This window comes from Vulpes vulpes, chromosome 11 (genome assembly GCF_048418805.1).
Source record: "Vulpes vulpes isolate BD-2025 chromosome 11, VulVul3, whole genome shotgun sequence".
NCBI classification, from domain to species: Eukaryota; Metazoa; Chordata; class Mammalia; order Carnivora; family Canidae; genus Vulpes; species Vulpes vulpes.
The window spans coordinates 33,623,729-33,639,002 of NC_132790.1; the positions used below are offsets into that span (position 1 = coordinate 33,623,729).

Sequence of the window (15,274 nt, forward strand, 5' to 3'; positions counted from 1 at the left end):
TCAATAGAGCACGTGTCTCTTGATCTCATGGTTGTAAGTTCAATCCCCATGCTGAGTGTAGAGATTACTTTACATAAAAACAAAAATGTCCCCACTAAACTATAATCTCCAGGGGGAACTGACCCTGTGCATTTTGCTCACCACTGCATTCTTGCTACTCGGCACAGAGCCTGGCAAACGTAGACGTTGTTATGTGAAAAGGCTCAAGCTCAGAATGCTTCCTTTTTCCTTTCCCCTTCCCTCGATTGTAACTGCCCATGCTGTAGACAACTAGCAAGTCAGGCCAGGAATTACTGTAATGAGGAAGGGATTCCCCTTCTGCTACAAAATTGAGCTTCTGCCTAAATTATTAGGCATTATCATCTCCTATGTGCCAAGCACCTCCTAAGCATATTCTCTCATTCTGTCCTCATAATAACACATAATAACACTGTAAGTAGACCTTATTATTACCTATATTTTATAGAAGAGAGGACCAAAACAGAGAAGTTAAGTAGCGTGCTCAAATAGTAAGAACTAGCAAGTGATAGAGCACTTAGAGCAGCTACATCTGCACGTGCTTTCATATGGAAGTTCTGCCACAGAATGGTTGCCCTAAATCTACTTGGTCACACCTGAAGTGGCCCTGCTGGACAAGTCTATAACAGAATAAAAATTTTGAAAGGTTATGGTGAGATGATCCTTGGTGTTCTTAGACCCAAGACTAGGAGAAATGGTCACGGTAGTGACTGTGACTGTTAAGAGTTTTCCTAACAGTAACCGTGGAGGTGCTCAGGGACAGGGGACCACCTCCCACACCACCTGTCAGGAGAACCCACTGTGATGGCCCAGTGTGGGGTGGGCAGAGCTAAGCCAGTTAGTCCAACAACTGACTTCACCAACCAACGCCACACAGATAGGCATGAATTCCGAGAGTGCCGTGCCCATCTGCAGCAAACCACAGAAGGAGAAAAAGCTCGGAGGGTCACACGTGGAAAGTGTTATGGGCCCAACCTACAAAAGAAGTATATTGCTTCCACTCACATTCCACCACCCAAAATTCAGTCACATGGACAGGACTGCAAGCTAGGACTTAAGAGTGGAAACTGTAACTTTATAGCAGTTCAGGCTACAGAGGTTCCCAGTTTGCATCCAGCACCACACTGGTCTGCAGTCTGGTCTACCAGCAGAGAAGGTGAGGAATTACATCGGTTTCCATTTGGTGGTTGCCAGGGAGGACAAATTTAAGAGAGGAAGAAAACAAATCTGCTCCGGTTACCTCCAAGGCAATGACACTACCTACAAAAGATGGAGTCATTCACCAGTCTCACCACTAGATGGCTCTTTAAGCCTTTGGATTCCCCAAGTTTTGTTCTGAGATGCTTTTCAGGGAAGCAGGATAAAAGGATTTTCCAGTCATCTGAGCAGAGATATAAATGGTCTTATTCTTCCTAGCCTCACCCAAGAATGGGTCTGGGCTTGCCTTCACCTAGGGAAGATTAGCAACCGAGAGTAAAGAGAAGTCAGTGCTGTTAAGCAGGGCATAGAGGATGTCCACAGGAGGCAGAGACAGTGAGCCCACAAGGCCTGGCAAGAGCCCCAGCTCTGCCCTGAATGCTCAAGGGCTTGTCACCTCACACTCTGCTTCATCATCTGTGAAATGAAGACTATAACATGACTGTAGTTGAATGTAGCTTTTTCCTTTTTTCTTAAGACTTTATTTGTTTATTCATGAGATACACAGAGAATGAGAGAGAGAGGCAGAGACACAGGCACAGGGAGAAGCAGGCTCCTCACAGGGAGTCGGATGCGGGACTGGATCCAGGACCCCGGGATCACGACCTGAGCCAAAGGCAGCTGCTCAACCACTGAGCCACCCAGGCACCCCGAGGTTTTCTGCTTTTTCACTTTCACAAACACCCTCTGTTTTGTCCCTGTGACACCCCACCAAGGACAGCATCAGGCATTGCTGGTCTCACTTTGCAGTAGGGGAAACTAAGAAACTAAAATGAAAATTAATTTGCCCAAGATCACAAGGTAACTTGTGACTCTTCCCACTGCTCTGTTCTTTGTACTCTATGAATCACTGCCAGTGCTTTGACTCTCTTGCTCTTCACTACAAAACCATGAAGTAAACAGGACAAGTAATGTCATCACTGTATTCTTTTCACAGAGGAAAAAATCTGAGGTTCAGGGAGGTTTAATCAGCCTGCCCATTTTGGCAGGACTCGGGCTATAATTCACATTTCCAGATTTCCTCATAAAAGAGATTTTTTAAAAACCTTAACACAAAAGACTTTTATTGGCCAAAAGGGCTGATTTTCTCCACTCACTGCCACATTGAGGATAAGTATTTATGATCTTTTTAGATGTTTAGAAAAGACCTTTTTCCCCTCTCCCATCAAATGTGAGCCTATAATTCTGGCCAATGTCAAAATTAGCCCTGCCTTTTTACATGCTTTAGCTGACCATTCTGTCAACTATGTGAATACAAAAAATAAAAAAAAAAAAAATTGGAAAACAAGAAAGGCATTAACACAGGCTGAGGGAAAAACAGGTAATAGAATAGGCAGCCAGGCCTCCAAAAATTTACCTTAGCCAAAAGGAAATAAAAATCTCACTGGGGATCCCTGGGTGGCGCAGCGGTTTGGTGCCTGCCTTTGGCCCAGGGCGCGATCCTGGAGACTCAGGATCGAATCCCACGTCAGGCTCCCGGTGCATGGAGCCTGCTTCTCCCTCTGCCTGTGTCTCTGCCTCTCTCTCTCTCACTGTGTGCCTATCATAAATAAATAAAATAAAAAAATTAAAAAAAAATCTCACTGAAAAGAAATGATAGCAGCTTTGCAAACCCCACCTGCACCGCCCAGCCATGGTCAACCCCTCTGTGTTCTTTGACATTGCCTTGGTCAGGGAGCCCTTGGGCTGTGTCTCCTTCAAGCTGTTTGCAGACAAAATTCCAAAGACAGCAGAGAACTTTAATGCTCTGAGCAGTGGGGAAACAAGAGTTGGTTCTAAAAGTTCCTGCTTTCATGGTATTAGTCTGGGATTTATGTGCCAGGCCCATATCTTCACATGCTATTATGGCACTGGTTGGAAGTCCATTTATGGAGAGAAATTTGATGATGAGAATTTCATCCTGAAGCATATGGGTCCTGGAATCTTGTCCATGGCAAATGCTGGGCCCAACAAAAATATTGCCCAGTTTTTTCTCTGCGTTGGCAACACTGGGCCATTGGATGGCAATGTGTGATCTTTGGCAAAGGAAAGAGGGCATGAATATTGTGCAGGCCATGGAGCGCTTTGGGTCCAGGAGCCACAAGATCAGCAAGATCACCATTGTTGAATCTAATAAATCTGACTTGTGTTTTATCTTAACTTCCAGACATTCCTTCTGTATCTCAGGAGGGCCACCCTTCAGCCCCATCTGCTTAAGATATGCCATAATCTTTGCGTTCTCCCTGTAGTTCTATGGGTCCCATATTTCCTTTACTCCCCTCTAATTCTAGCTGGATTGCAGTTAAGTTTATGATTATGAAATAAAAACTAAACAACAAAAAAAAAAAAAAAAAGAAGAAAAAGAAATGACATCAAACTGACCTAAAACTCAGCTACACGTATTAGTGATAGATTTGGAAACCACTGAATAGCCAACAGGACTTGGACCTTCCTCAGACTCCAGATGAAATGGAAAAAAAATTCACAAACAGGGGTTGTAATCTCTGACCAGGTGATTTGCAGATCTCACTAATATTCACTGATGCCTTGCACATGGCGGGCACTGTGCTGGAGACATTCATATTTTAGTTCATCTTTCAACCACCATGTGGAGACAACAGCGTCCTCCTTATACAAATGATGAGAACACACATTCAAAAATGGTCAAGTGATTGACTCGCTCAGTGCTAATCAGTAACAGGGCTGTTAACATCCAAGCGTTAGAAACACCACCACCGTCTCCTTTCCGCCGCCATCCTGGTTGCGTGTCGTTGACTGTGATCGCCATGTCTTCTCACAAGACTTTCAGAATCAAGCGATTCCTGGCCAAGAAGCAAAAGCAGAATCGTCCTATTCCCCAGTGGATTCGGATGAAAACTGGTAATAAAATCAGGTACAACTCCAAGAGGAGACACTGGAGAAGAACCAAGCTGGGTCTGTGAGGAAGCATCGCACATCATGAAATAGCAAACATAATTGGCACACATATTTAAGCCACATGGAGATGACATGTTCCTATCCTATCAATATGGAAACATCCTTCCTACCTGGCCAATAGACATGTCTTATCAAGGGAATGATTTTCTCTGTTACTATGCCTCTATACCAGTAGGTTGGTTCAGTAATAAATGTGAGACCTTTCAGCTGAGCTGCTGTTGTGTCCTGATTTGTGAAGTACTGAATTCCCCCTCCTGTCAGATCTCACATAGCACCGTCTGATAGAACTTTCTGCAGTGATAGAAATGGCCCTTGACAACGAAGTATTTAAAGTGTGGCTAGGGGACGCCTGTGTGGCTCTGTCTGCTAAGCGTCTGCCTCTGGCTCAGGTCTTGAGTCAGCATGTCTCCCTCTCTCTGCTCCTCCCCCTGCTCATGTGCTTTCTCTCAAATAAAATCTTTTTTTTAAAAAAAAAAAAAAAAGAAACACCACCACCTACCCTTGCCTGGCCCTTTGCCAATAGCTTATATATATGATCTCTAATCATCACGCCAACCCTGAGAAGCAAGGAATATTCATATTCGCACTCTCCAGATGAGAAAATCAACACTCAGCAAAGTTCAATTACTCTACCAATGGCCTCACAGGGAAGATAAAAGCAGAAGTCAGCACAGATCAGCCTGGGTCTGTGCCACGTGCCCGGTGGCAAGTCCAGGCCCAGGGCCACTCTTGTCTCGTCTGTGATCGTTCCCATTTTCCACTTCTTTCCAACTGGTTCTCAGCGGTTGGTGTGTGGTTAACACACAGGAGTGAAGGTAAGGCCCTCGCAATGAATCGTGGCCCTGGTCATGGACAGGATAGTAATTAAAGTCATGTTGTCGCACTTCCTGTTTCCTCAAGCCATTGTGTGGGCAAGAATGGCTTTTCTTACAATGTTCTGGCAGCGGCCAGGACCCAGGCCTGTGCCAAGGTGATTCAGATTCTGAGTTCTGGGCTCCTGTTCAAATGTGTCCCGAGTTTCTCTGGGCCATTTTATCCTCTGCCGTGCATTGAAGTGCCGTTGTTATGGACAGACTGGATTAAGAGATCAGATTCTGAGCAGCATTCTGCACCCAGGACTCGGGTGCCCGGGGACTCCCTGGAAACAACACTGACCATCCACCACAGGGCCCTGGGAGGATGGGGGGGTAGGTGGGGGGGTGTGCTCCCCCTCCCCTTCCCCAGGAGAAGGACCAGACATACAGAGCACACTCCTGACCCGACGTTGCCCGGAGTCCTTGGTGGGGGAGTTTGTTTTCTCTTCTGGAGTAAAGCCTCACCCAGCCATTGCTCCTTTACGAACCAGCTCACGTGAAGGGACTGGGGGGAGCCTGCTTCTGCCTCTCCCTGTGTCTCTGCCTCTCTCTCTGGGTCTCTCGTGAATAGATGAAATCTTAGAAAAAAAAAAAACCCCAATGTGATAATGTGATAAACTGATATGTTGTTGCAAAGTGATTACTGCAATAAGGTTAATTAACATGCCCATCACCTCATATAGTTACCACTTTTTGTTGTGGTGGTGGTGAGAACATTTAAGACCTACTCCTTTAGCAACTTTAAATATACAATACAGTGTCGTTCACTATAGTCACCATGCTATGCATTAGTCGTCACAACTTACTCATCTTATAACCAAAAAGTTTGTACCCTTTGACCAACATCTCCCAATTATCCCCAATCCCCAGCCTCTCAGCAATCACCAAGCTACTCTTTGTTTCCATGTGTTCCACCATAGATTCCACAATCAGTGCGATCGTGTAGTATTTGTCTTTCTCTAGCTGATTTATATTACTTAGCACAGTACCCTTAAGTTTCATCCATGTTGTCACAAGTAGCAGAACCTCCTTCTTTTGCAAGGCTGAATAACGTGTGTGTTGTATGTGTGTGTGTGTGTGTGTGTGTGTGTTCCTCTGGGTGTGACATTTTATTTAGCCATTCATCCACCAGTGGATACTTAGATGGCTCTGAGTCTTAGCTATTGTGAACAATGCTGTGATGAACTCTAGGATGCAGAATCTCTTTGACATAGTGGTTTCATTTCCTTTTGATACATATCCTTTAGTGAGATTGTTGGATCATACGATAGTTCTATTTTAAATTTTTGAGGCAACTCCATACTGTTTTCTATAATAAAGATACCAATTTATATTCCTAATGTAAATTGTACAGGGTTTGCTTTTCTACATGGCCCTGCCAATATTTGTCTCTTGTCTTTTGAACACTAGCCATTCTAATGGATGTGAGATATTTCACTATAATTTTGATATCCATTTCCCTGATGCTTAGTGGTGTTGAGCACCTTTTCATATACCTGTTGGCCATTTGTATGTCTGGAGAAATGTGTATTCAGGTCTTTTGCCCATTTTTAAATTGAGTTATTTGTTGTTCTGCTATTGCGTTGTTGGAGTTCCTTATGTATTTTGGATATTAACCCCTTTCCAAATGTATGGTTTGCAAATATTTTCTGCCATCCCATAGGTTGCTTCTTTTACTTTGATGTTTTTTTTCTGTGAAGAAGCTTTTTAGTTTGATATAGTCTCACTTGTTGATTTATTTTATTGTTTATGTTTTTGTTGTCATATCTGAAAAATCGTTTCCAATGCCAATGTTAAAGGAGCATTTTCCTTATGTTTTCCTCTAGGGGCTTTATGATTTCAGGTCTTACATTTGAGTCTTTAATAGATTTCAAGTTCGTTTTTGTGAATGGTGTAAGATAGGGGTACAATTTCAATATTTTGATGTGAATATCCAGTGTTCCCAGGACCTTTTATTTAAAAGGCCATCCTTTCCCCATTGGAGTCTCCCCAAGGAGTCTTCTTGGCTCCCTTGTCAAATATTAGCTAACTATACATGCATGGGTTTATTTCTGAGGTCTCAATCCTATTCCATTGGTCTATGTGTCCATTTTTATGCCAATACTATACTGTTTTTGGCTACTATAGCTTTGTAATACAGTGAAATAAGGAAGTGTGATACCTCCAGCTCTGTTCTTTCTCAAGATTGCTTTGACTATTTGGGGGTTTTGTAGTGGTTCCATACAAATTTTAAAAATTGTTTGTTCTATTTCTGTAAAAAATGCCATTGGAAATTTGATAGGCTTCCGTTAAATTTGTAGATTGTCTTGTCTAGTATAGACATTTTAACAATATTAATTCTTTTGATTCATGAATACAGGATATCTTTCCATTTATTTGTATACGCCTCAATTTCTTTCATTAAAGTCTTATAGTTTTCCCTGTAGAGATTTTTCATCTCCTTGGTTAATTTTATTCCTATGCATTTGATTCATTTTTATTATAAGTGAGATTATCTTCCTTATTTCCTTTTTAGATAGTTCACTGTTAATGTACAGAACACAACTGATTTCCATATGTTAATTTTTGCCCTGAAATTTCATAGATTTTGTTTATTAGTTCTAATGGGTTTTTTGGTGGAGTTTCTAGGGATTATATATATATATATATATATATACATATTATGTCATCTGCAAATAGAAACAATTCTACTTCTTCCTTTCTGATTTGGATGTCTTTTTTTTAAATATTTTATTTATTTATTCATGAGAAAGACAGAGGCAGAGGGGGAAGCAGGCTCCCTGCTTCCCTGGAAGTCTGGATGTCCCTGGAGGTCCTGGATGTCTGTTTTTTCTTTTTCTTCCCTGATTGCTCTAGCTAGGCCCTCGAGCACTATGTTGAGTAGGAGTGGCGAGAATGGGCATCCTTGTCTTGTTCCTGACCTTAAAGGAAAAGCCTTCAGCTTTTCTCTGTTGAGTATGATCTTAGCTGTGGTCTTATCATATATGACCTTTCTTATGTTCAGGTATGTTCCCTTTATACCTAGTTCCCTTTATACCTAGATTGTTGAGAGTTTTCATCATCAGAGAATGTTGAATTTTGCCAAATGCTTTTTCTGCATCTATTAATATGATCATAAGATTTTTATTCTTCATTTTGTTAATGTGGTGAATCACATTTATTGATTTGCATATGTTGAACCATCCTTACATTCCTGGAATAAATCCCACTTGATCATAGTATATGATCCTTTTAAAATACTGGTGACTTCAGTTTCCTAGTGAGGACTTTTTTGCATCTATGTTCTTCAGGAATATTGGTCTATAATTTTCTTTTCTTTTAGTGTCGTTATCTGGCTTTGGTATCCAAGTAATGCTGGCCTCATAAAATGTGGCTGACTAAACTCTATGATCAGGAAGGGCCACAAGTTGTACCTGTGGTTGGCTGGGACCACAAGTTGGATTCCATGCAGGCTGCTGGCAGTGCTCTCCTGTTGGGTGGAGTTGCTATTCAAGATCCTTGATTGGGTGGGGCTGCAGACTATGTTTAGCAATCTAACCTAGATAGATAATCTAAACTGAGACTAGATAAGGTTGATGCCCAAGCTCCCTGGTTTGGTGAAGCTACAAGCTAAGCTCTGCAGTTAAGCAGGGCTGCTGGCTTGGGTTCCTGCCCAAGCAGAGTGGCAAACTGAGCTCCAAGCCTGCCTAGGGTCTCTGGCCAGGCTCTCTTATTGAGCAGGGCTGGAAGCTATGCTTATTAGTTGGGCAAGGCTGCTAGCTTGCCACCCTGTCTGGGCAGGGCCATAGAATTGGATCTACAGCTGGGACAGCCTATTGACTGGGAACCCAAACTGAGTAGAACTGCCAACCAACCTTGCTGGCCAGACAGGGCTATTGGCTGAGTCCTGCAGATAGATAGGACTCCTGGCTGGGCTTTGTGCTGGGTGTCGTGACCAGGAGGAATACAGTGGGCTAAGATCCACACGCTACTGTGAGCCTGTCCCTCTTTTCAGACTCTAGCTGATCCCTGGTGGTCTAGCCATGCTGATTTCCCCTAGTGGTGAGATAAAACCAAAGTGGGCCTCCTGGGAAGCATCCCAGAATGCTGAAGAAGCTGCATGTCCACCTTGAGTTCTCTTTTCCCACAGAAAAACAAAAACAAACAAAAAAAAAAACTGTAGGTCCAGGGAGATCCTCTAGATGGAGTGCTATGCTAGCCTGTGAGAGAGGTGATGTAGTTAAAGTGAGACAGCAGTTTAGTCAGGACGTGCTAAAGGCAACTGTGACTTGGACTTGGATATGGGCCAGGGAGAGAGTATAGGATGAGAAGGGCAGGTGAGACATTCAAGATTGTTAAGTTCAATGAATGGGGGTCACATAAGAGGCAACATTCTCATCCCAAGGTATCTTTGATTCTACTTGAAACAGTGACTGGAAGTGCAGAGAATTTGGTAGCACAGGACAGAGCCTTGCCAATAGCAAGGAGGGCTAGCAAGCTGTTCCCCTGATAAATACTTGAGTCCCTGTGTGTCAGATACAGTCCTAGAGGTATAGCTCAGCGCGCTCAGACACTGCGCATGCGCAGTCCGTTTCTCACACCAGCACTCTCCCTGGATGTCAGACCTGGATAGTCCCAGAGGTCTAACACACAGTGCCTGCATTCACAAGCTTAAAGTTTAGCATAGAGGAAGGATGCCAGCCCCAGCGAAATGAACTGGGCATCCTAGAGCTCCAGACTTAGCTGAGCTTGAGTGGGAGACAGGGCAAAACCATGCCATACAAATCAAGTGCACACCAAGGAGGGTAGAAGAAAGGCAGCAGCATGCTGAGCGAACTTGCCAGCCTCCTGACCACCATGGGGTACCCAGCTGGCCATTGGATGTACCTCTTCCTGAGGAGCAGATTCCCCATGCATGTCAGGATAGGTTTTCACTGGTCCAGACACCAAATATTTCAACAATAGCCTCAGAGGGCATAACCGTAGCTGGCCACAACTCTCTGCCAGATGTGCCTCATTCGGACCAAGCCTGAGCATGAACAGAACTGCTCTGACTGTTCTCTAGCATTTTTGGCTACTGAGAGCCCCTCCCTCAAATTGTGGACAGCTTCTAGAGTTTTTGTTTTATCTGTACAGAATCCTAGAATTATCTGAAATAAAAGGAAATAAATGTGGTTTGGTTACATAAGTCTTGTTTAAGCACACACACACACACACAAAAAAAAAAAACCCTTTGTGTAGTGTGAATAATAGGATTAATTTTTAGTTGCCATAGTGTTTGTTATTTTTTTAGTTTCCTAGGGCTGCTGTAACAAAGTACCATAACCTGGGTAGCTTAAAACAACAGAAATTTATTATCTTGCAGTTCTGGAGGCTAGAAGTATGAAATCAAGGTGTCGGGATGACCACACTATCTATGAAAATGCTAGAGGAAGATCCTTTCTTGCCTCTTTTAGCTTCTAGTGTTTGACAGACAATCCTTGGTATTCGTTAGCTTGCACATGCGTCAGTCCAGTCATATGGCTGTCTTCCCTCTTCATGTCATCACATTTTGTCTTCTTCTGTGTCCACATTTCTCCTTTATAAAGATGCTGGTCATACTGAAATAGCTCCCACCCTAGTGACCTCATTTTAACTTGATTACCTCTGTAAAGACCCTATTTCCAAGTAAGGTCACATTCTGAGGGTCTGGGAGTTGGGACTACGACATATCTTACTGAGGGGACACAATTTAACCCATAATATTTATTACGGGTAATAAGTGAACCTTGAACCACTTGCTAGGAATCTACCCACATATTCATTCTCTCTCTCTCTCCTTCTCCCTCTTGCTCTCTTTCTCCCTCCCTTCCTCCCCTTACATTTTTTAGGGAAAAAATATTATTTTTCTCAATTTGGAATATGTTTATAGGAACATCACCTTTTAAAAAAAAGATTTATTTATGAATTTGAAAGAGGCGGGGGAGAAGCAGAGGGAGAGGGAGAGAGAATCCTCAAGCAGACCCCTCACTGAGCACAGAGCCTGATATGGTGCAGGGCTCAATCCCAGGATGTCAAGACCATGATCTGAACCAAAATTGAGAGTCAACTGCTTAACCAACTGAGTTACCCAGGGGCCCATAGGAACATCATCTTTTGAAAGTGAAGAAAAAGAAAACTGCCTATAGCATTCATGTAGCTCTTCATTTAGACAAAACTATCTAGTAATTTGTGGCATCTCTTATTTTGTCTTATTTCTTCACTTCCATATTGACACTGAATATTTCATTGTGTCAACTGTAGACTCATTAAGAACAGGGTTTCTAGTTATTGCTGATCTCACAGAGGTAAATTCTGGTCACATTCTATACATGGGACAAATCACTGAAAGCATGTCACAATATCCTCAATGCATTCCACCAAATGCACTGCTCCAGGCAAAACAACTCTGCTCTTTGGTTTGATTAAATTACTAGTATGGTTGTTATTCCACACACATAATTCTTGCCACAATTAGGGTTCCCACAGAAAGGGGCTTTCTTCACACAGTAGGTTCTTAACAAAGAGTGACATATGATTATATTGGCAGTTGACAAGTTTGGGGTGAAGGTCAAATGTGTGGATGAATGGGAAGTTTTTTTCATCTCTAAAGTACCATAATATTCATCCACTAATCATTTATTACATCTTACTATTGCCAGATTCCAGAAAGTGGTAAGAATGCAGAGGCAAGTACCTGCCCCCAATAGAGGAAGCAGAGGAATAACAACTGTTACAACATTGTAATTCATTGCTCTAAGAAGATAAGTCTGGGGTTTGGGAGCATCATAGATGATTCCAGGTGCATATTAGAGGTGCATAATTTTTCTAGGGAAGCTAACAAAGAAGTCGAGACTTAAGCTGAGAATAACAGGTAGCAGAAATTAGCAGGCAGAGAAAAAGAGGAGTCCATTGCAGGTATAGGTAGGGCAGGAATAAACTCATGGAAGTGATATGGATATGGAGTATTCAAACAACTATCTATAATTAATACTAAATTCCTAAAACATGGATACTATGGAAGACTGGTAGGTGAGACCAGAGAGACTGGCAGGAGCCACATGTTTAAGCTGAGGACTTTGAATTTCACCGTCGAAGTGACAGGGAGCCACTGAAAGATTTTAAGGAAAGGAATGATGTCACTAAAGTTGCTTTTTAGAATATTAGCTCAGGGAATGATGATAAGATGGATTGTGACTTCGTATATAAAAAAGTCATTAGGAGATCCTTACACTAGGTTTGGTAAGGGGTGATGAAGGCCCAAACTAAGGAGGTAACATTGGCAAGAGTGCCGAGGAGAGACAAAAGAGTTGCTTAGAACAGCATCTTTCAAACAGGAGGCCCAACTCATCAGTCAGTCATAAAAGCCATATAGTGGATAATAGCCAGATTTTATTAAATAGAAAAGAAAATATCAGTGTTTCACATAGCTCCTATAAGAATCTAGGCCTTGTAAAAAAAATCAGATATATATTGAAATTGATCATTGAATAATCTAATATCTAAATTATTAAATGTGAGTATGTCTGTATGGCTACAAACTTATATGAATAGGGATACAGATATACTGAAACATAACATAAAATTAGGTTTTTCTGAAGGCCACGAATAAATATATTTGAGACATACTGACTTAGAAGCTAGTATGGAATAGGCCTCGGTAATGGTTTGGTCAGGATGAAAGCCACAAGGAGAGTGTGGCCAGGGTGACTGTGGGCTATTCCTGTTGGGTATGCATTAAATTTTGGACATAAAGTTTGAAGAACTTATGAGCCCACCCCTCCAAGAGAAGCTGCCTAGGAAATAGAGGAGGAAATGGGTCTAGTATTGGGGAAAGGAGCCAAGCAGGCCTAGATTTAGGGGTCTTCATTGCATCAGTGTTAGCTGAAGCCTTGGGAAGAGCCACCGTTCCTGGGAAAGAATGTGTGGAGTATAAAAAGCAGAGGGCAGAACTGAGAGGAGCCAGCAGCCCACCAGTGTGTGAGAGTTCCAGCAAGAAGTGGACATGGCCAGAAAGTTAGGAGAAAACCAAAAGAAAATGAGATTCCACAAACCCAAAGAGGAGAGCCTTAGGAAGGTGGAGCAGCCCAGTTGTTCAGATGCGGCACAAAGGTCAAAAAAAGCTGAAGGGGGGGGGGGCTGAAGACCCCATGGTTGGTGACTGGGGCTTCAGTGAGGGCAATTTTGGGGAAAACAGTAGGCAGAAGGAGAGTGGCCATCTGTATCAGTTGGCTCAGGACTGAGGGGCTTCTTGGAACTTTCAGGGCTGAAACCCTCATGCAAACTGAGGGGGTGGGACAGGGTTAGGACCCCAAATAGCCACAGTTTTTTTTAAGATTTTATTTATTTATTCATGAGAGACAGAGACAGAGAGAGAGAGAGAGAGAGAGAGAGAGAGGCAGAGACACAGGCAGAGGGAGAAGCAGGCTCCATACACGGAGCCCGACATGGGACTTGATCGGGGGACTCCAGGATCACGCCCTGGGCCGAAGGCAGGCGCTAAACTGCTATTTGGGCTGCCCCCAAATAGCCACAGTTTAAAGAGCAGGTATGGGTGGAAGCAAAAAGTGTCAATTCTCTTCCTGAAGAACTCAACTCAAAAGAGAAGATAGAGTTGTATCTAGAGAAGAGTTTTCCACTTCTTTATTCTCCCTCTTTTGTATTTTTAAACCATACTCAAGGTTTCTTTCTAGGATGAGAGGAACAAGTGAGGGTGAGGCTGAAGATATAGATGATGAAAGATGATTGACGGAGCAGTATCTTGTTCTCATGAAGCAGGAGGGGTGGGATGCTGAGCCAAGAAGGTAGGAGAAGGTCGTGGCTGCTGGAGAGAACTGCTGTATGAAAGAGGGGATGGGAAATAGAGAGAGATTACAATAGACACTCTCCATCTTATCAGGATGTGGGAGTGATGAGAGGGTAGGACAGAGGATTGAAAGGAGATGACCCAAGGCTTAGGACAGCCACTTTAAAGATGCAGGAAGACACTCAAACACATTCCAGGCACCAAGGCTGAGGTGGGGAATCATGAATATGCAGCATGCAGTGTAATTATTATTACCAACTAGGTTAGGATCCCTAGCTTATCCAAAGTCATACACTTACAAGCACATTATATTTCTGATCTTGAAAAATATCTACCATTGAACCTAAAAAAAAAAAAAAAGAAACTCTACAAGGACCTATGTGGCTAAACAAGAGACAAAAATACTTTCTAACAGGCTGCAGTAGAAAATGACATAGGAGAGGAAGCAACAATACATTCAGCCCTTGGGAGGACTATTATTAATGGCTGCTACTTACTGTACTACAGCAGGTGGCGTGGTCATGGTCAGACCCACATGCGCTCGGACTGGAAGGCAATGTGGGGAGAAGAGGAATCAGACACGGGGCAATTTGGAGGCTACCTAGGGACCAAGCACATATTCTCCGTTACAGCTAAGCAACTGATCCTCGGCTGGTAAATTAGCACAGATAAGATGCAGCTAAGTTGATTGATCTAAGCCCTCCCTCAGCCTTCTTTTCACTTGTAATGAGGATAACAACAAGGGGAAAGGAGAAAAAATGAGTGGGAAATAGCAGAAAGGGAGACAGAACATGAGAGACTCCTAACTCTGGGAAACAAACTGGGGGTGGTGGAAGGGGAGGTGGGTGGGGGGGTGAGGGGTGACTGGGTGATGGGCACTGAGGGGGGCACTTGATGGGATGAGCACTGGGTGTTATTCTATATGTTGGCAAATTGAACACCAATAAAAACTAAATTTCTAAAAAAAAATAAAGATAAGAGAAATAAAAAAAAATTAAACGACACACCGTGTCTGTGAAAGTGCCAGGCACCCCATAGACGCCATTTATGCATATGTCTAGCATAGTGGTTCTCAACTGGCAGCCATCTTGCTCCTCAGGGGACCCCTGAGATGTCCTTGTCACTATTAGGGGAGTGTTATTGTCACCTAATGGGTAGAGGCCACGGATACTGCTAAACATTCTACTATGCACAGGACAGCCTGCATAGCAATGAGTTACCTTGTGCAAAATGTCAATAGTGGTGAGGATGAGAAACCCTGCTGGTGGCATAATGCAGGGGACAGGGAACCACACACACTAGCAAAGCACAGCAGGGCCTCGCAAGCAGCAGGCAGGTCTTGCTGTTAGGATACTCGGTAGATCTGGATCTTGGACCCTCACTTGCTTTCAATGAGTTACTTAACCTGTCTGAGCCTCTTTTCAAGTGAGGATAATAGCACCTACCTCACGCACGGCACTGTTAAGAAGTTCAGTGCCGGCACGTG

At 43.1% G+C, this 15,274-nt stretch overlaps 1 protein-coding gene and 1 pseudogene across 1 annotated transcript; both read left to right on the forward strand.

The window, feature by feature from the left end:
- Window positions 1-2,848: 2,848 nt before the first annotated feature.
- LOC112932299 (peptidyl-prolyl cis-trans isomerase A pseudogene) lies at window positions 2,849-3,443 on the forward strand (annotated as a pseudogene).
- A 495-nt stretch (window positions 3,444-3,938) lies between these two features.
- Window positions 3,939-4,342, forward strand: LOC112932300 (large ribosomal subunit protein eL39). The gene has a single exon (XM_026015219.2). The coding sequence runs from the start codon at window positions 3,981-3,983 to the stop codon at window positions 4,134-4,136; it is 156 nt and encodes a 51-aa protein (XP_025871004.1). The 5' UTR covers window positions 3,939-3,980; the 3' UTR covers window positions 4,137-4,342.
- Window positions 4,343-15,274: the final 10,932 nt, after the last annotated feature.